The sequence below is a fragment of the Haemaphysalis longicornis genome, unplaced genomic scaffold (assembly GCF_048455015.1).
Source record: "Haemaphysalis longicornis isolate Haplotype H1 unplaced genomic scaffold, Haemaphysalis longicornis Haplotype H1 scaffold_2, whole genome shotgun sequence".
Taxonomy (NCBI): domain Eukaryota; kingdom Metazoa; phylum Arthropoda; class Arachnida; order Ixodida; family Ixodidae; genus Haemaphysalis; species Haemaphysalis longicornis.
Genome location: NW_027526295.1, coordinates 9,229,284 through 9,251,463, shown reverse-complemented (window position 1 = coordinate 9,251,463; position 22,180 = coordinate 9,229,284). Strand labels below are relative to the sequence as shown.

General features: G+C 45.3%; 1 protein-coding gene across 5 annotated transcripts in view; it reads right to left on the bottom strand.

The window, feature by feature from the left end:
• Positions 1-323: 323 nt before the first annotated feature.
• The window catches only part of LOC144168731 (dual oxidase maturation factor 1-like), a 129,264-nt gene continuing 107,407 nt past the window's right edge, over positions 324-22,180 (bottom strand). For all 5 annotated transcript variants that reach the window (XM_077697676.1, XM_077697675.1, XM_077697677.1 and 2 more), the window contains 3 exons: positions 20,263-20,563; positions 14,863-15,082; positions 324-8,950 (listed from right to left, as the gene is read on the bottom strand). In XM_077697676.1, coding sequence (XP_077553802.1) covers positions 8,617-8,950; positions 14,863-15,082; positions 20,263-20,563 — 855 coding nt within the window. In that variant the 3' untranslated portion in view covers positions 324-8,616. The remainder of the gene's footprint in view (positions 8,951-14,862; positions 15,083-20,262; positions 20,564-22,180) is intronic.

The window sequence follows — 22,180 nt, the reverse complement described above, 5'->3', positions numbered from 1 at the left end:
CTGCGCAACTAACGTTGAGTGCGAAATATATTCAAAGGCACCGAATTACAAGGCAGTGAATTACTGTACGAGAGTGCGAAGCTGGGCTAGTCGGTAGGAATCCATTAATAAAAACAGTGCAAAGGACGGGACACGAGTGAAAGCAGACAGGGACGGGCGCTAAGACAAGCAGACAGGAACGGGCAGCGCCCGTCCCTCTCTGTTTTCGCTCGTGTCTCGAGCTGTTTTTTTTTATTAATTGATGCTTACTCTTGCATTTACCCAGAATTCTGTTGCTGAAAAAATTTAACCGCTATTTTAGAAGAAGTGATCACTGAAAGCAATGAAAATCCTCAACGATGTTTTATTCACAAATAACAAAAAATTCACAAAAGATGTCACCTGGAAAAATCTTGGCCAGGAGTGTACTGGTCGAAACAATAATATTCCTGTCACATCAGGAATGCCGTCTTTTCATTGCGGCGGCTTCCAATTTCAGTGTTGTGCTGTCACGCACAAAGGATGAGCAACACTTACTCACATGGACACTTTCGCCAAATAGAAATGCCATACCTCAAAAATTTTCTAGTGGACATTCAACAATTTTGCAACATTCTGATGAGCGCAATCGAGCACAAGAACAAAATTGGGCCAGTAATCGTAATTACGTAGTTTGTACAGATTGCGCTCAGCTTATGTACAATAAAGGGAAAAATTGATGCGTTCGAAGTTTTATATTTTTTAAGGGCATGTCCGGAAGCAATCCTTCGGAATACACCGCACTGGGCGCATCAATGTCATTATGAAGCTTTTTTGTGTTTCGGATTGATTTACAAGTTCATGCACCGTAAACTGCGGTAGTTATGTCGTCTCATGAGGAAATATGCTGCAATATCTGCCAGCTGCTTGTTTCAACTCGTGATTCAAAATCGTGTTGAATTCTTTTAGAGCAATGGCAGGTCAGTAAATGCAACTGATTTATTTTCAGACCAGTGCTTGAAAAATACAGTTGCAAAACGTCCTATTTCACTTGTATAGACTTGGGGAAAATGAAGGCTCCCAAGAGTGGCTACTGTTTCCATAACCATAATGTTTGCGGTTTTGCAGCAGCCAATATCGTGGTCCAAATCATTACCGCCACATGTCGTTGTGATGTCACTCTCTGAAACATCTGAGGAGAGTTTCTTGGAACAAAGAGCCAAGTTCATAAAATTACAAGTCCAATTTGGCGTGTTTTCTAATGTGACAGGAATATTACAAGCACAATGGTGACTAGAGTGATTTATCACACGCTACCAATCTGATGGCCACCTAAGACCACTAAAACAGCGAACACTCAAAACAAAGGCTTTCAGGCCTCAAAGTTCAAGCAATAAATAACATAAACGCTCACACCCCAGTGTATGCAACAACTTATTGCAAAAACTAACGAACGTCTGAGCAAGCACTGACAATGAAACTAAAAAACAGTGTGAATTAGAAAGCAAGCAACAATAGATGCAGTGCTCCAAAGTGACAATTTTTGGAGCTAACAAGCTTTCGCACATAAAAATAACCAGTACACATTGCACCTCTTTGCACAGTAAAATCACCTTCGCACGGCTTTAAGTACAAAGTCAATTCCATTCCCTTTTAAAACTTCTTTTTTTCAAACAGCCACTTGGCGTTCTGTGGACTTTTCACACCGAAATCCCTCCTAAACTGAGGATATAAATGCAGTATGATAATCATGGCCATGTCAAGGGGGGAGGGGATCGCACAGTAAATAGGCTGTTCCTATTTGGAGACCTAGTATCACCACGAGCGTCTTCTGTCGCCGTCACTGTCGTACAACAAATATATTTAAGGTGTCTGCTGTGCGTTTTATGCTATCTTTTACATTTATATGCTGAAACAGAGTCACATTACAAATAGCACAAAGGCTTAACCGACATTCGGAATGTGTCAATAAGTAAACAGACGGAGTGATTCACTAGTTCTGTAAAACAAGTTTTATGGCAGCATTTTTTCCTGTGAAGAGAAACGGTGTTCGAAATTAACAAATTCAACATATTTCCGTACTTTGCACACACAGTGTTGACTCTGTATTAAATATTTTGTGTATATATTGTCCATGGTTTGTATTCCTTGCTGATCTTTTTTTTCTGTGTTGTTCTGTACAGCAGGCCCCGCCAAGGGGCTGACTTTGAGACCCCCTTCTGCATTTTCTGTATAAAATACCCATATATAATTTTGAGAAGCAAATAAAATTGATCCGTTGAGTGATTAAAAACTTGGCAGTAAGTGCTGTGCCACGTTTAACAAAAAATTGGCGACACAAATAGAATGTCAACTCCTTCATGACAAAATTGGCGCGATGCTAAGCCACGATCGGTTTCCAACTACAATTCTGCGTACACTCACACAAACTGACCTGGGTTACCGTTTTGTCCTAGGAGATATGTATACCACGTTACATGTTCTGAGAACATCACAGCGCCATTTACATTGCCGTTATTGTCTGTGCCCCTTTGGGCCAGCTGTGGAACCGGCGGAGCCGCATCAGTTTTTAACTGCGAAAGCTGATTATTTACTGCGGCGAGGACCAAACAAATATTGCACGGTTACAGAGTGTCTTAGCTGGGATAAGTGGTACCTATAAGCAACTGCTTTCAAAAGCGTCCTTCGTACTGTGTTTGTAAACTGTACGAGAAATAACGGCATTCTTTCATCCCTTCATTTGTTTTCACATACGTGGATTGGAATGCGAGGCAACATGCACGCTTTCGCCGCTTTTTGCCTTAGTCGACCTTCTCACTCCTCGCTCATTAAAATGATTTTCTGCTTCCCGCTCGTACCCCGTTGCGAACAAATAACGCAAAAATCACCTGAAATTTTGTTAGTTGTGCCCAATAAGGCCGGAACGAGTCTTTCGCGAAACCCATATTCTCTCACAATGCGCGCCTGGAGTACGCGGCAGAACAATGTCGCCCCCCTCAGATTTCACGAGGGGGCTGCCCTCAGCGCGACTCCTCTCGACTTTCTCAGTCAATTATACATGTAATTGTGCTTTACTTATCTCCCAGGCCTGAAGTGCTGCCTGGAGCACTTGAAATAACAATATCAATTATTAAGCTTAACTACAGAGATGCAACAAGACTAAGGAGCGCTTCTGGTGTTGTTGCACAGAATCGGCGAGACACAGGACCTTTTTAAGTAGTCTAGACCAAATTTTTATGATGTTATTGACTGTAATGTTATCCTTGCCGTTTTCAGATATGTAAATGGCTATTTATTGTTTTGAAGAAATTAACCCTAGTGACGCAGCTTGCCTAGGTACAAAAGATTTTAGAGCTGTTTCATCGACACGGGAAAGGCCTAGCTTTCACCCAAAAAGTACTGGTTGACAATGAACTGAAGTTTTTAGACATTACCATGACGTTTTCTGAAGACCATGCTTGTTGGTGTTACAATCCACGTGTTCAGAAAGAATTTCTGCCATATCAATCTGAGCATTCAAAAGATTCATTGTCATCCCGCCCGCGAAAGTACATAACCAGGAAAACTATTGTAAACCACAACAACTGGTGATGGAGGAGGGTATAAAATACTTCTCGCCGTCTTGGCGGGCTTGTCGGTTGCGCAGGGCAGGGGGCACTAGATAACGGTATTAGTATCGGCACTCTTTTCTCCCATTATTCCGTGCCGCCTCCAGGACAATTGGTCAGTTCGCGTTACCTGACATTTCCTTACGCTGCGACGGTTCGTGGGCGCCGCCATTTTGTTGTTTATGCAGTTTAGTTGGTCAACTCCAGTAGGCTTTGCTTGTCCTCCCTGCTCTGCGGCTGCACGCGATTGGCGTCGTTGCGAATGCTAATGAAACATAACCCGTGTAACAGCATTTCAGCAGCACATGTGCGTCCAAAGAAAGCCGGTTTGCTCAGTCTTTGGTACCGTCCTTAACAAATGACGCGGTCAAAGTTAGCGGCCAGGCATAAGATGCGCATCTCGCACCACTGATGACCGGCAAAATGGATACCGTTTCTCACTCGCGTGCCTTATTGGCGGCGGTACCCTTATACCGTATCTAATGGCACTACGCTCGGCTTCTCTGCTGCCATGAAAATGCCTAGCGTGACGCATGCCCTCGCAACACTGGTGACCAACAGAACGGCCGCCGTTGCTGACTCGCGTGCCTCAGTGGCGGTACCAAGTAATACCGTATGCACTGGCACTATGTATACGCTCGGCTTCTCTGGCGGCAAATGCTGACAAACAAATGCCGGCATGACGCATGCCCTTGGCGCCTTGGGAAAGAACTGATCTATTTAGTGACACTGGTCCTGCTTAGCCTCCAAAAATAATCTGCAAACATAATCTTTTCCAGGAACACATGGTGGGGGGCGGTAGAGGGTCCCAATGTCACAGGCGCTTCATCATCCGTAATGCCGTTTCGATGCTTGTTTTGCGATTTCCTTCAACGAATTCTGAGCTGTATATATGCTGTGCGCCTGATTAGCATGACGGTAAACAGCTTTGTTTTAAAACAGCTAAAACAGCAATTACTTCGCTCACTCTGGAATCTGCTTCACATTAATTGTGCGCTCACAAGATGCAGGATGATTTCAATCGTCAAATTCACAGGCTCCACTCGGCCGGTTTCCTTGGCACTGTCATCGTCACTGTGGCAAAGACGTTGCTTTGAAAAGTGAAAGGAGAGAAGAAAGCCAAAAACATCTGCCAACCGCAAAAAAACGGATGTCATGCCGAACATGCACAGAGTGCCTCAGAACACGAAAAAGGTGGCCGAGAGATACGGGATCACCCTTGTATTCACCGTTGTAAACTTGCACGCTTGTGCTCGCGCATACTGGGTGAACGCAGAAAGAAGGCAAGTGGGAAAAGCCCTCAAAGCGCTTTGCGCTGTCGGTGTTTTCGAGCTCTCCGTATCTTGCGGAAGGTTTTAGCTCGGAAATATGAATTGCCGATTGTAAATGATAAGGCAGCGCATTTTCCTGCCCACTGTTATGCCTGCGGTTATGCGCTGCGTTTAATGAACAAAAGCAAGAACAGGAAGGCCAGGAAGTTATCTGAAGGATGCTATATCAAAAAGAGAGCAAGTGATTGTGTGTGTGACAGCTCGACTGCACTGCACAGTAGCGAAATGGGCTTTCTTGAAAACGTACTGCTCCATCCATCTCCACCTTTGTTATCATCTCTGGATGTGGCATTATCCTTCTTTCTCGCCCTCTCGATTTTTGTTGGAATATAGGTGCATGCATAGTGCAATGAAGTAGTTGGAAGTTAAAGCCGGTTCTGTCTACTTCAAGTTCACTGTCCGCGTTTTTTGGTTGCGCTTCAAACCGTGGGAACTACTCATCAACTACCCCGTCAGGTAGTTCTACTTGGGATCGAGGGTGTTGTCTACGAAAGAACGAGTGCGGCTGAATCAGATGCACAAAGAAAGGTGGTCATAGCGATTGGAGGGACAGAACACGTGAGCCCTTTCGGAAGTTGCTGATGAAGTGTGTGCCAACACTCTCCACATGTCCAAAACTCCCTCCACAAAACGCAGTTATTGGTTCAAAACATGTACTGTCATTAAACATTGTGCCAGCAGTATTCTCGAGAGCAAGAATAGCATGGATGAGAGGAATGCCTTTTCCGTGGATAAATAGATCAGGAGGCGTGAACATAGCAGTTCTGCCTGGTATTGGGCCACCGACTACTGGCATGACAACTACGGAGGGCGTAAAAATGATAAAATCTTGGGCTTGCACTGTTAAAAAAGCATGTATATTGGCCATTGCGGTGTCCCACAGCGGAAGCAAAGCGCCCTCGGCACGGGCACAGAAAATGAGAAGGCAAGAACGTGACAACAGGTTGCACGCAAACATGCACATGTGAACACATAAGGACGAGAAACGCGAAGACGTGCAGCTAATTTTGCACGAAAATCCGGTTGGATCAAACGATGAAGGACTCCACGTGATGCGCTGTGGCAATGCGGGTAGTAAAACCGGCTACTAGCGTTAATACTTTTCTGATTTTACGTCATTGTTATGTCGTCCAAGGCTGATGCGGCAACTTCACTCTCCTCATGGGCATGTGAAGTCTTCAACAATCACTTTGGTCACGTTTGTAAAATACATACAAGGCCTTTGATATTACGACGGGTCCGCAGCTCTTGCATCCGAAAGAGCGGCGATCAGTTTTACTCGTGGACGGTTGGACGACGACGCATTGGAAATATGGAACGACTACAGGTGGAAGGCGACCGGCGGGTGTTGGAAGCGAATTCGTCAGAAGGTGAGGTGTAGGACTGCTCTGCAAGTCCAGCGTTGCGAAGCTAGCAAGGTGGTCATACAGTGCCAATGTAGTCCGGTCGTCGGAAAGCATCTCCGTGCAGAAACAGCTGATGGCACCAAAAGCACGCGTCATGGCCTGCAGTTTCACAAGAGAAGCAAATCACGCGGTTCTCGGTTGTGCACCATAGATTCGTGAGAGTGAGCGCCGACCAAACAGAAGGAATAGGCGGTGTATGTTTTGCGCAGTGTTGAGGCGCTAAGCGTTTGGACAATAACGTGCTGCAACTTTGGCATAGCAAAGTGGCGTCGCCACAGGCACAAGCTTAGAAGCAGCTTCTAAGGCTTCTGTGAAGTCCTCACAGGTGATTCGTTGGAGTGCCGACAAGGCTGCCTCTAGCGCGGGCAGAGGCCTCGCTGCGCCAGGGAGATCTAAAGCTGGCGACCGACCTATTCGGGAACAAGCTCCTAAAATCCGATGCAGAAACTAATATTTTCTCCGCTATTAGAGCAGAAAGTTTCCCTTTGCGCCACGGAGGTCGCGATTATACAGGCCCTCTAAGCCCTGTTTCTTGCCTATACGATTGTGGGTTTCATTCAAGCGTTTGTGTCACACTTTGTTTGCCTACTCCTTGCAAAACTGCCCCTTCCAAAATTTTCGACAACATAACAAAACCAACAAGCCCCCGATCATCAATTTCTTATGATTGTGCTTGAAGGCTGGCTCCTCTCCAGATTCCCGAGGCGTCCATAGCACTGCTTAAAACCAAGGTGTCACAATAAAACTTTGGAAGATTATTCCAAAACATTATTTTCTCCCAAGGTTCATACCAGACTTTTTCAGAAACGCAGTTCCTAACTAAAATTTCCCCAAGATTTTGTTGTGAGTTGTTTCCCTACTCAGTTCTTGGACAAATGCAGAATGCCAAGGACAAGCTTCTGAAATGAATGTTGTCGAAGCAGCAGTATTTTTGGTCTTTGACATCAGTTCACATCCCGCAGATGTCGCTTTTTTCAATCGGCCTGTCGTATCTAGTATCTAATTCAATTTTTCGAAAGCCTTAATAAGTATACAGAGTGTATCTTTTGGCAATTCTTTTTGTCCGCTTAGTGTACTTCGCGGGGAAGGTGTGTTTTGAAGTAACATTTAATTTCCTCTTCCACCTCACACAATTTCATGCCATCCCATGTGAGGACATTCGCAAGTACTGCGAAAAATTATAGGTACCAACATATTAAACAGTGTGCGCTATCATAAAGCAGCCATAACAGTGGAGAATATTAACATTCAACATTAGAAGACGGGGATAGTGCGCAGTTTCAATGAAAATTGGCGCGGTATCGTGCCAGTAAAAAGTGTCAGCTGTGAGAAGTCACTGCCCTTTGACCTTTCTGGTTTTGCGTCTTGCTCTACCCAAACCATGACCACGTTACTTTGACTTAAAGATCAGCTAGACGAGGAAACAGAAAAAATACTCATCAACTGCATATTTCACAAACAAAAATTCAATAAATTTTGCCTCAGGGTGCACTGCTATGATGGCCTCTGAGTTTTACAATTCTTCCATTTCAGTGAGTTACACCCGAAAGTTTTCTATTTTTTGCTTATATAACGCCAAAGTGTCCAATCTAATTTGATAATTTTGGTGACAAGCACACTTTGCCTTTATCACCAAAGTATTTCGCGCAATACCTGCAGCTTGGTATGCATTTTCGTAGTCAATAAAACATGACAATAAAACACTCATATCTACAACGATTGCTAACAAAAACTGGGAACATAAGATATTGATTAAGTTATTATCAACAAGTCCTAAACCACTACATTAGTCGACAAAAAGCAAAATATGACATGGCATTCCTTTTTTGTGCTCTCTCCAGCAATATGACATTACGCTCCACGCTGCATAACGGCTGCACGGTCTGGCAGACCAAAGCCATGCTAGAGAATTCATGGTTGCAATTATTCATAATTTTGTTTTGCAGCAGAAAATCTCACATCTTGTAAGTGCATGGACGAGGGTTTATGGACGTTTTATGAGTAGAAAGCAAGTGTAATTAGCACAGCTACAAGCCCCCTGTACACGGCTGTAGAACTTGATTCCCCAAAAAGTTTCTTACCAATAGCTGGGCTAGTCACTCAAGCATGAAAGCCTCTGCAAACCAAAAGCCATCCATGTTCATAGGGCTATAGGACTAGGCATCACCTGCGCGCACCACACCCACCGGTGCACCGCGGTAGTGTCTTGCGGGACACCTTCGTTTTTCTTCATTGCTCTGCAGGCCCCCCCTGAGAGCACAGTTTTCGGACAGGAGTAAAAGGAAGGCCGGCGATGTCCGTCTGCTGGGCGCGTCACCACTTGGACGAGTCCGCGTGAATGTCAATGGTGACGTCCTTGACATTGAATCCAATGCTGGAGCCAAATACGCGCCTCTTGGTAGCCACTGAACTTGCCCTTGATCCTGATGGGCTCTGGCTGCGGTTTGCATCGGCAAACTTGCCAAAGTCTTGGAGCGTAACTGCACGCTTGCCATCAACCATGACGCAGCCGTCATCGCTCTCTTGCTCGAAGGCTGCATTGTCTATGCCCACGTCGGACTCGTCAATCATTTGTGTAACGGAGTCCCCGTCTTCCGAGGGTGTAACCAGGCTGCCCAGCTGGTTGAGGCCACTGGAAGAAGGTCCACTGCACAGAACGACATACCATAACAATGAACACTTCTAGTGTACACTGCGATTTGAAGTAATCCTACTCACTGCTGAGGTCCACACGTATTGCAGACGAAAAACTAAAAACTAAACAAACTGCCCTTAAAAACAGTTCTAAACAGGAAGACGAAAAATGTGGCTGGATCTCAGGTGTTCCGAATTAGATAGAATGAAGGGAAGCAGAACAGGGAACATAGCAGGGATTTGGGATGGGATACAGGAACAGTAAAATTTGGAGATGGGTTGAACAATAAAAATAAAATGTCTGAGAGGCTATAGTGAACACCCTTTTCTGTATTACATCTGTAGCTGCTCGGACGCAAAATACTTTGCCAATACAAATTCCAACAACTTGCCAACAAGTTGCCAACTCAAGTTCTGGCAACACAGAAGAAGCGCGCAGTAGCGAGAAAGAAAACTCCTTAATTAATCTAATGTTTCGAAGAAAGCCAACAGTGACTCCTACGTATACTAGTGACCCAGGTCGTTTGTTAAGTCCTAAGCACACCTTGGCGAACTATGGCAGACTTGTTAGCGGGTGCCTTTACCCCGTTTAGTTTGTAGCATTGCTTTTAGTGCGCAGGACTTTGGTGGCCGCTACTGCGGTTCGACGTCGGCGTCATAACCAAGCAAACAAAGGGCGGAAGAAAGTGTGGGGAAAGTGTGAGGGGGAGGGTAGTATACTAAGCCCGCTCTAGACGCTCGTCGGCCGCGACGCAGTAAGGAAAGGCAGTGAGACATGCTGGGCGTTGGCGACGGCCTGCGAGATGACGCCATAGCAGCGCGTGCCGTTGGCGCTCGAGGATGACATGCGTTCAATCATCGTCTAGTTAAAGGACGCGATGGTTCACTTCATGAGACGCAGTTCGGGCCACCGACGCAGAGGCTTACCATCGCTGCTGTCGAGAGAACCCACTTGTGAGTGCGGCCTCAGCGCGCAGCAGCACTCAGGAATGAGTGCTGAACAACGAGTGTGGGCACTGGTGGATGGGCTCCGCGATCGCCTAGTTGTGTGGCTCATCTGAACCACGTGATATTTGCGCAGAAGTTTGAAACACGATTTACAACAACATGCCCGGCGGCGGGGGCGCGCCGGGGAATAATGGCAGATCAGCGCGCGCCACCATGAGGTGCTCCTCACACGCTCCCTTCCTGAGATGCAGCACCTATGCGCGTGAGCGAAACGACTGCAGTTCGTGGTGCGCACAAATTTCGCATTACAGAGAATAATAACCGTCAGCCGTTTTTTCGCAGGCTTTTCAAGTAAGAAAATGTCGTACGTGTCTTCCCATGATTCTCTGTCCTGATCTGCTCTACCCTCAGTTTGCTCGATTATTAAAGGAGTACTGACACGCAATTTTGGTGTTACGTTTTCTTCGCTGCTATGCGTGCCTACCAGCCCACTATTAATAGAATGACAGATTAGACGGCGGAGCGCAGCCTAAAGATTCATTTACGGCGTCGTTTATTCGTGTCAGTTTCGGTTTTGACAAAACGAACGCCGAGCGGCTGCCATGACAGGAGGTATCACGTGACGTGACCATTCTTGCCGTATCGCTGCAGCTCTGGAAGTGCGCGCGAGCGAGCGCACGCGCGCGCCCAGACCGGCCGAGGTCTTCGCCGTCCCCACAGGCCCGGGCAGCATGACGTCAGTCCCAAAACCATGACCTGTACACACACCCGAGCAGCGCGCGCCAACCACAGCCAGCGCTTCGGCTTCGTCACGGGAGCCCCGATGTCGGCAGTTTGGGGCAAGTAGCAGATGATGTCATGTCGGTCCGCTCTGGGCTCTCTCGTGCGGGCGAAGATTAAAATGGATTTTAAGTATGTTTCGCTGAACGGTTGCTGTTGAAACTTGCTGGGAGATACCTCCTGATAAAAAGGCAGCATTCTACATAGCTATCTCAGCGTTGAAATTTCGTGTCAGTACTCCTTTAAAGGAGTATTGACACAAAGTATTCGCGTTTTCTTTTCGCTGCTATGGGTGCCTCACAGCCCACTAACCATGGAATCGTACATCAGACAGTTGATATATTTCTTTACAGCCTCGATGACTGCTGCCAGTTTCGATTTCAAATAAACGACTGCCGGCAAGGCCACGATGACATGAGGGCTCTCGTGACGTCATCGTTCTCGTCGCACCACTTCCGGAGTGGACGCCCACGCGTCCAGACCGGTCGTGGTCCCCACCATCTCCCCGCGCCGGGCAACACGACGACAGTCCCAAACTAGTGACCCGTACACACGGCGGAACAGAGCGCGCCAATCGAGCCACCGGGCAACACGACGACAGTCCCAAACTAGTGACCCGTACACACGGCGGAACAGAGCGCGCCAATCGAGCCACCAGCTGGCTACGTCTCCGGAGCCCCCACGTAGGCAGTTTGGAGCCAGGAGGAGCAAATGGCGTCTTGCTGGTGCCGATTTCGAGAGGGTGTCTCTTCTGACCATTCTTGTGCGCGGAAAGATTAAAATTTACTTAAAATATGTTCTACTAAACGGTTGCTATTGAATTTTTCTGGGAGATATCTCTATATACAAAGAAAGCCTTTTCTGAGTTTCTGTTTTCTGTTTCTTTTTCTGAGTTTCTGTTTTCTGAGTGACTATGAACCAACACGCCCAAACCTTTTTCGTTCTGAAAAACCTTTCCCATGGTTGTCCGAGCTTAGAAATTTCGCGGCAGCACTCCTGTAAACCTTTTTTTTAATTTCCAAAAGCTACGTTGTACTATTCCATTTCGATCGAGCCACGACATGGCTAACACAATAATGACTTAACAAAAAATTCAGTAATTTTAGCCCATACTTAGGAATATGCAGTGGTAAAAATATCTTCAGTGCAAAAAATATCAAAACAGCGAGTGTTAAACCTGGATGTAATATACCTATATGTAAGGAATTCCTCGATTTAACAAAGTTTTTAAATTCCCCATTGCCAGCCCCATTGAAATCGATGTGTTTGCGACGTCTATGTAACGAAGGCGTTGCGACGGTTAACCTTGATGTGACGAATCCGCTCCGCTGTTGAGCCGTTGTTTTTTGCTCTTTTTCTGAAAAAATCGGCTAGAGAGATGCACTAATTTGGCGAATTTAACCCTGACCGCAAACTACCCTGTAATTCTATGTGTGTGGGTGGTTGCTGTCGGCTTGATGCTGGGCCTGCCTGTCGGCGTGTAGTCCCGCGTCTTCACTGCTATTTGTGGTGTCGGTTTCTCGGTTATGAGACCTGCTGCCACAAAACGAAAAAAACGAATGAGGCCTTCTTTGAGGCGCAATCGCACGCGTGCCGCATGGTCACTCATCCCGACAGAGTACACTGCGCGGAGCGACGAAGCCTCCCAGCAGCGAAGGGTGGGAGCGGTCGCTCCGTACTCTTCAATATACACGATAACCATCCACAGGCAGGCGATAAATTTCTGATTCGCAAAGCAGTAAGACAGGGAGATGCAATTTCCCCAAAACTGTGCGCAGCATGTCTCCAGGGGGTATTTGGCAAGCTTGACTGGGAAAACACAGGTTAAGGATAAACGGAGAATACTCGAGTCATTCGAGGTTTGCAGACGAAATAGTCTTGCTGAGTGACACTGCAGAACACTGGCAATAAATGCTTGAGGAAATAAAACCTGAAAGCATGGCCGGGGAGCTAAAAATAATTGGGAATAAATCTAAAGTATTGAGAAATAGGCCTCCCAAGAACGTCTTCTCCAGCTCACGAGACAAAGATCTCGAAGAAGTAACAGGACCTTTGAAAGATGGTTAGCGCTGGCCCAAACCCCTAGAGAGAAATCCGAAAGGGGGGGGGGGGGCAGAATAGGTATGGGTTGGTGAGCACTCGGCAAGCTCTCCCAAATCATGAAAAGTAAGCTATCTCTATCACTAAAAAGAAAAATCTCAAACCAGTGCATACTGCCGGTGATGTCATACGGAGCTGAAACTTGGCGCCTTACTAACAAATAAAAAGCAAACTGAGATCGGTGCAACCGGCCGCGAATCGAATCACATTAGGCGTAACACTTAGGGACAGGAAACGAACTTCCTGGATGAGGGAACAGACTTGAGTAGTTGATATCGTAGTTCAAGTGAAGAAAAAGAAACGGACTTGGGCTGTCCATGAAGTCTGACGAACCCACAACCGGTGGACAATTAGAGTAATGGAGTGGATACCAAGAGACGGGTCTAGAAGAAGGGGAAGCAGGAAGGTCACCAACAGGATGGAGGGATGAAATCGGGAAACTGGGTGACCAACAGTGGCCTAGAGTGGCGCAGGAGAGGAGCGGTGGAAAGTCAGTGGGCGATGCCTTCGCCCTGCACTTAGCCTGAGTAGTCTGTTGATGACGATGATGATGATCTTTTCCTTGCGTTTTCTGGGTATATCTTTGCGCCTATACTTGGCACTTCATGACCGCCGCTATGGTCACCGAAGGGTGGAAAACAGCATGATCTGGCACCGTTTTCTCCAACACACCATCAAAGATACTGCTAGTCTGCTGGCGACACTGGTGGCGGTATCTGGCACTGGCCCTCGGTAACACGCGACTTTGCGCACCCAGGGCCACTGGCAGGGGAGCAGCACAGTGTCCGCGGTGGTGGGCTGCGCGTTTCGCATTCTTACAGTGTGTTTGTCATCGCAGACTACCGTCTTTAAAATGTGGAGCAACGTATTTTTAAATGAAGGAACAGTGCAAATATAACTTATGTATTGATGTTGTGCCTCAGATATGCATAAAGCCTTGTTTTTACTGAACAGTGTTGACAAGTATGAACACTACCACCAGATCCCGATGTTTAGGAATTGCTCTGGCTATATAATCGTCGCGTTCAACAACTGCCTTAACTTTGGCCGGGTGGCTGAATCAAGGGACAGAGAGACAGACATAAATTTCCACGTTCGAGTGGCCCAAGAAAGACTACCGCCTTTAAATTAGGGCGAAGAGGCGGGCTGACGACGTCTCCGTGCCGAAGCTCTCGGCCCGTCGACCGCACCCGAGCTATCGTTTTGAGCCGCCTGAGTATAAATAAATACCCAATTTTGTAGTGCCAGTGGAGTAGATTGCCTGAAGATCCCACGGCCTTACGGCACTTACATATCGGGTGAGTTGGTAAACGGGTGTTAACAGAATCGCCGAGGATGATGAGTGTGTGGAGGCCAGAGGATAAACGAAAAAAGAGGTTGGCTGCACACTTAACGTTTGAGCCACGCCGATACCAGCTATCGCGGTGCATTCTGTTATGTAAAAACTTTAAATACATATTTTCGCCTGCACTGCTTCGTTACAATATCGTCCGCTCACGTAACCATTGAACTAGCCAGTTACAGAGAGACAATGTATAAAGCGATATAACACACACCGACCAGGACCATAACTGGCTGATGCATAACTATAGTGCATGAAGAGTAAGCTGGTAGTCTCTTTATAGCGACCTTTTGACCTTTTGGTGAAGCCACTTTCAAAGTTTTACTACAGTCAGTTTTTCATATACCTTACATACGAACTGTGTGCGAGAAAAGCGCTGTACACAGGCTTCATTTCAAAAAACAGCCTGAAGAAGACACGAAACAAGAAGAGCCGACGACCCAGCATTTGTTGCGTCCTGCCTCCTTCGCGCTGTTTTTCGGAATGAGCAGTATCAACCAACTAGCCCAATTTCTACCGAGGTTTCATTACGTGACATGGAGCTGCAACAATACCGTTATCCTCCATGGCTATAGCTTTGGTTATCCTCAGAAGTTTTCAGATAAGACATTGCATAACAAAAGCAAGGAAATATTTTTTGTGCTGTAAAAAACTAGTTTCCTACAACTAACTTCCATTGCTGTTAATTATTTCCTTGCCGTACTTCCATTCTGTATGTGATCCTCGCAGACGTAACGACGAAAAATCCCTTTTACCTGTATTCTTCACTTGAGCCCATTTTCTGGTACTTGTGGAGTGGCAACGGCGTGTTGGTGGTGCTATTGGCTGCACTTGTAGTTCTGCTGTCCTGGTTTCCTTGAGCCACGAAGTAGCGGTAGGGTGTGTCGTAGTCAACTTCCAGTATGGTAGGGAACTTGCTTGGATATAGTATGTCGACCACCGCCATCGAGCCACCAAAAATAATGGCTAAAATACCTGCACAAAAAAACCACGATTGTAATGTGATGCCCATGTGCTTGTCCGACGGCTCTGTGCTACTTTCCTATACGTAGTTGTTGACTTGCTGGCTATTATGTTTTGCCAATCGGCTGAAAGTAAAAATACGGGAGCATCTAATTATAAAGGGCATCCATTTTATTATTTAACTACAGCTTCAACTCCTTTTCCTATTCCGATGCGAGAAAATCTAGGTATATGGCTTTTGTGAAAGCATGCATCAAAACACCAAAAGTATAAAGCAATTATAAGAACGCAAGCAGTTACTGCACAAAAACAATTAAACATGAACGAGAAGGAGTGTGTATATTCTGGCGGAGTGGAAGAGACTGCCCAAAACATTATTTTAGGTACTGGTATGATTTTAAAGCGTTCGGCATTAATGAGTAGTGAAGTTGCCTGGTTTTTGCGCGAAAACCTGAATATTGTGGTTCATTGACGACGAAGGCCACGTCTGAACTGTTTTTTTTTTTTTTCTGTTCTCTGGTATCGGCCTTCCAGCTTTACTGCGCTCTCGGGCTTGGTAGCTTAACAAACCCAGAAAGATGCGCACTTTATTGCAATCAATCATGTGTAAAGTACCCTTAAACAACAGCGCTACAAAAGAAAAAAAATATTTCAGGCCCTATCTCTTTTTGTGAGTGGTGCTTCCACGGAGTGGTCTTATCTTATCTCGGCCGAATAAAATATAACATAAGCTGATATACTGCACATTTTCTTTGCACGCTCAGATATAGGAGAAGCTACAAAACAAATTCGGAATTTCGCACGCGCAGACGCCAAAAAGATAAGCTGTATAATGACGAGTTTTACGAGCCACTTCGAGGTTAACATCAACAATCAAAATTCGAACGAAAACGGCATGGCGTTTTGCAATTAACTCAAAGAAATTGAAAGCGCATGCATACCTCCAACGACAATCAAGACAGAGACAAATGACCCAAGCTTTATGCGTGAAGTAAAAACATATTTAAACAAAAAGAAAACAGCGTACAGGGAGGGAGCAAGGACGAAGGTCACGGATGATTGGTTAAACTGCAAAAAAGTAAGTAGTGAGGCAAAAAGTTCAGAACGCTAACAATAAATACTCGAATAAAACCCGTCCGCATACCTTTAAAAGTAACCCCAAAAAATTTGGCGTCTGCTAAACCTTAAAATAACCAAGCAGTTCCACATCCAAAAGATGATAACGGCATCACGCTTCCTTCAGATGAGTGCGCAGAATGTTTCAGCAGACATTTCCAAGAAAATGTCAGGCGCAAACTCCCTCTACTCTCCCTGACGTCACCACGCAGCCCCATCACACACCAGTTTGAGGTTATTACAATCACGGTAAATGGTGTCACCTGTGCAAAAGACTTTCAACGACTACAAGCCCCGCCCCTGAAGGCATAAGTACAAAGATTCTTAAGATTACTTGCCCTACATCAGCTTACTTACTAACCCTCATATTCCAGCAATCACTAGAAACTGGGTGCGTGCCAAAAGACTGGAAAGCTGCGCACATAAAGCCATGGTTCAAATCTGGGGACAAAATGCGTCACACGAATTATCGACCTATATCTCTGACATCAACTGGCAGCAAATTATTCGAGCACATATTGTATAGCCATATATTGACCTATATAAACCAATACAATCTTCTGCAAACCCAACAGAGATTCCGGCAAAACCTTTCATGTCAAACACAGCTTTATTAATACCTTCACAAATCCCTTCACACGTTCCTTGATACCGACGCTGTTTTAATAGATTTTACTAAGGCCGTCGATCGTGTGCCTCACAAACGCTTACTTTTAAAAATTAATACCCTAAACCTTGATTATAATACGACGACAAGGATTGGTGAATTCTTAACCAACCGTAACAGTCTGTTAAACTAAATAGCTCTATTTCCCGTCCTGTTCCCGCCACATCAGGCCTCCCGCAGGGCTCTGTCCTCGGGCCCCCTTCGTTTTTGATGTATAGCAATGAGATCGAAAGTGGCATAACCTCTTCCATTCACCTTTTCGCAGATTATTGCGTATTATACTGGCAAATAACTAAGTCCACTGAGGTATCTGCTCTTCAATCTGACGTAACGCAACTATGGAAATGGTGTGATGCATTGCAAATGGGCATAAACTTCGAAAAAAAACAAGCACGTAAGGATTTCTTGTCTGCTTGACCGGCCCTTAAATCGTACACAATAAATGACAGAGGCGTACAACCTGCTTCATCGTGTAAATATCTTGGAATTCATAGAACCTCTGATCTGAGCAGGGACTCACATATAGAGTACGTAACCAATAAATGTTTAAAAAACTGGGCCTCTTAAAACGTCGCTTACACCCTGCGAACTTGAGCACTAAGCTCCTCGCGCATACTTCGCTCATTGCACCATCGTTAGAATATGTGTCAATTATTTGGAACCCGCATTACGAGTACCTATCAAATTTACTTGAATCTGTGCACAGCCGGGCGCTAAGCTTTATCTCGTCATCTTACTCACGTCATCAGAGCGTATCTGCCCTAAAGCATTCCGTAAACCTCGCACCACTCGCCATGCGCACAAAATATAATCGACTAGTTTTTTTCTACTCCGTACTTCGGCGCGCTTCTTCCTTTTGCCAGCTCCACATTCGCACTGGCAGTTACGATGCCTTCAGAATACACCACTCCCAAAACCTAACCAATTGTCGCAAGAGCAAATAAATACCAGAATTCACCTGAGCCTCACACAATTGAACGCGTTGCCGGAACACATAGTACCTTCAACAAACTTACCATCTACTCAAACAGCGCTATTACCATAACTACAAAATGAGCACCTTGCGCAAATAGATGGAACTTGACTTTGTCAATTTCAAGCCCAGTGTTATATGTTCCTTTATTGCTCCGTCTATGTTATGACTTTGTAAATTGTCAAAACACGTGTTGTATGCTCAAGTGCTGCCTTTACTCTGTTAACACACATTTTGTGTTCATTCTTAGGCTGATGGCAACTCTCTACCGCAAAAATTGTATTGCTTGCCCTGATTAGGTAAATCTTCTATGTTTGTATACTGATTCAATGTATATTATCCGTTCAAGTTTTGCTTTTCTGATCGCCCTTATGTAATGGCCTTCGGGGCCTTTAGGGTATACAAGTAAATAAATAAATAAAAAACTAAATACGAAAACGGGTAAAACGTTGTGATAGAGTGGTAGCTGAGGTGGCTTTTTTCCGGCCTTATAGCTACGGGAGGGCAGCCTCTGTGGTGGGCGTACCCAAAACGATGCTCAGCACTTCGTAGCTCGACGCTTTCCTTCAACGACATCACAAAGAAGAGGCCGGGTATGAATGAAAGTTTTATGTTTATTAAAGTACTGGCCAGAAATTGCACATAATCTTAGACGGGGGTCATATGTCCCTGTGGCATTACCCTTAATGTCATCGGCTAGTGTTGAGGTCAGTCGGTGAAAGTTGTTTTAGTAAGCTACATTTCTGTCTGGTTTATGAGAAAACCCCATGAGTAAACCCTGGTTCGATCAGCAATAATTTTCGCTTACATCTACTTGGAATGCATGAGTACGAAGAATTGCTGCACTTCCGTGTAAAAAACAGGTGGTGTGTGAGAGCGAAATGATAAGTTGTTCACATAAAGCAAAAATTGGCCTAAAATGTATTGTCGCGATAAACCTCTGTCAAAGTGCATTGCTTCTGTAATGGTACCCGTTTACGGATCTAAATAATGTGGGTCCTGTTAGTCAAATATCTAGAAATAAATTTGAGGGCCGAAGTTAAGATACCCAGTCTTAACTTTGTGTAAAAGCAAGGAGCGGCGAATTCTGTGGAGTTCCTTACAAAGACAGGGCACGCGCAGTACGCTTCACCAATGACCATTGCATGTTCATTCTTCCATTCTTGGTGAGGCCTTACATCAGGCAGCAAGATACTGGAAATGCAGGGCCATATGGAGTTATTAATAGCTTGGTACCTATACCCTGACTTTAGAGGCAAATTAAGAGTAGTTATTTCGGCCATTTGAGCACCCTATGATTTCTCATGCATGTTTTCACGAAATTCTGAGATTTTTCGCTGTATTATTCACTGCATAAGAGCTACAATTTCCCAGTCTTCTTTAACAGTGGACTCAAGCAAACTGCCGTGTTTCCCAATTGGGGATCAAGATATGTTGGTTAAGTTGAGCTGGGTATTATCCGCTACTTCCGTTCCAGGACCCCGCTTTATGCTGGTAGTTTTGTGCCCCAAGCTTATTGCCGCTATACCATAAGCAAAGACAAGCTTACGGCATGAATTTCAACAGAATGCAGAATCGAGAATTTAACTGTAGAAGGGTTGTCTGTAGGAACCGCTGAAATATCACCCTACAAGGTGCGCCTACAAGCCCCGCCGTTGTTGCGCGCATGAACCTTTTTAAGCGTCCTCTCGCCCCCCTCCCCCTCTATGGGAAAGTGGAATGTATTTTTGATGAGTGATGTCTCCTATTTTGAAAAAGGTCATCTTATTGCAGAGTGTTAGCATTTGCACCACTGCTCCTGTCGTTTCTGTACATGTTTTTACTGCCTCGTAACTTTTTCTGTCTTCTCATCCATTTTCTCCCAACTTTTGTCAAGCTTCGTTGCCATATTTTAAATATGGATTACTTCCGATCGTTTTCCAATCCCTTGTTTTGGATGTACTCACTCTATTGTATATTTTATGTCTACCTGCTTAGTTTTGAGGCTGCAGTATCTAGCAAATGAAATAAATTACGTCCTTGCAAAATTATTTCGAATTTTGTGTATCCCATAAAGATTTCTTCCGCATCCACCTTGACAGCAAAGCAAGATTACAAGAAGTGGGACGCCCTTGTTTATTTTGTATTACGTGCCTGCTTGCAGCTCAATTTCTGCAGCCATTCCCTCATTCCTTCAGCCCTAGAACGCGCACACCCCTGCATTGTTCATCGATCCTGTATTTCGTGGCTGCTCACAGCTTAACTCCTGGTTAACTTCCTTCTTATTCCTTCAGCGCCTCTCTGGATCCTAGTGAATACCGTAAACAGGTGAATTTAAGGCCACGTGGGTAAAAAAGACACGAGTCTGGCTGCATACGTAATCGCGCCGACGGTCGACCACAGCTGCAGAAACACCGCCTGAAAGTTGCTTTTTGCGCTGTGCGTGGGAGTACTGACCAAAGATAAGCACGAGCCAGAAGTTCCAGCCCAGTGCGAGGCGCAGGAAGTGGCCGTCCTCCAGCGGGATCACGAGTGGCGTGTCCGGCAGCAGTGAGCCGTAAATGATGGTTGAGAGCACCATGAGGCCGCCCGTGAGCTGCATCGTGTAGGCGCCGTAGCGGGGCACGGCACACAGCAGCACGTCCGCCAGCAGCCACGCCGCAAACGACGCCCACAGGAAGAGCTGGGTCCAGTCGCCCGCCCGCCGGTACATGCGGCCCCATAGGAAGCCGCCTGTGTCTTGCACCCAGTTGGAAGGCTGTGCAACGGAATAAGGGAAGAGTGGCTGCGCACGCTTTCTCAAAATGCATTTCCTCTAAAAAAACCTTAGCTGGTTTCTCGCACCGGCATCTTTAAACTTTGCGTTGCGTAGGCACAACACCACAACCAAGATTTACCCTTTTGACCAGTCTCAACTGAATGTTCAGAATGTTTTAAGAATTAACCAAGAATTTTCTAGTTCGACGAACAGAAAAAGGTTCTGGGTCAGCCAGTCTTATGGAAGCAAATTTACAATTTTCCCCTGCGGTGTGTCTGAAATTTTATTGTGCATCCACCATTGGGTCAACCGCTAGAAATCTGAGCACACAGTTCGGACGAGAAGCAAGAGGACATGTGATGTCAGCATTCCGGCATGGCAGTGGCTGTGCAGCAGAGCCCAGGCGCGCGCCTGAGTAGGTGTGGTACATGGCGATAATTTTTTTTCCTGAGCGAAGCGCTGCTCCTTTGCGCGCGAATTTCACACGATTGTGGTCTATTTTGTGGTCTATCTTCTTTACCATAGGGAACCAGCCCTACACTGACCTCTTTATGCTGATCATAAATAAAAAACGATTTTCCTCTAGGCGAAAATGGCGGCCAACAAGTGCAAGCTGATCTTAGAACGACTACGCCACCTGTGATATGCAAAACGAAACGCCCGATGGCATTTCACAGTAGGAAGCAGCCAAATGAGGGAGCGAACGACCAGAAAACCTCTTTTGTCGACATTTATGGTGAACACAAGTATTTACATTAGGGCTGATTCGAATCATAGCAAAGTAGTTTCGCAGTTACCCCCTTTTCCAAATACGGTTCACGATTCTTTGCTCGCGTTCGTTGCTTCATTCTCGTTTTACTTTATTCTATGCGTGCTTGTCTGTGCTTGTGAAACGGCCCCATGAGATCATTCATTGGAGGTGGGCATGAATGCCTTACCAATTCGGTAATGCCGAATTGGTAAGGCATTCGAGATCTAATCGAAAGGCGTGGGTTCGGACCCCACTCTGGGCGCGTGTTCTTCTTTCTTTCTTTCTTCCTTTTATTAAAAAAAAATCTTAACTTCATTAACCGTAGTAAAAACTAGAGCCTAACCACACCCCTATGCCTCCTTTGGCGTTGTCGACTGCCGACCTATGTTTCTGTATTTCCTCAACGAGCCCCTCATTTCCTTACTATATATATATATATATATATATATATATATATATATATATATATATATATATATATATATATATATATATATATATATATATATATATATATATATATATATATATATAAAATTCGTTTTCGACAACGGTGAAAAAAAGGATGCGTTTAATACCATTTCGGCCGAGGGACCAGCCTTCGTCAGATGCCGAAGGCTGGTCCCTCGGCCGAAATGGTATTAAACGCATCCTTTTTCACCGTGGTCAAAAAGAACCACTTTTGTGTATTTTTCAACTGGCTTCCGGCAAAAATTTAGTTGTATATATATATATATATATACTTGGGATTCTCTTTATTGGAAATGTATGATTGTTTTGTATTTTTCCTCATTTACTTATTTTTTTCTCTCTGTATTGCTGGACCTTATTGCTAAGCACGCATATTGGATTTGAACATGTCCTCT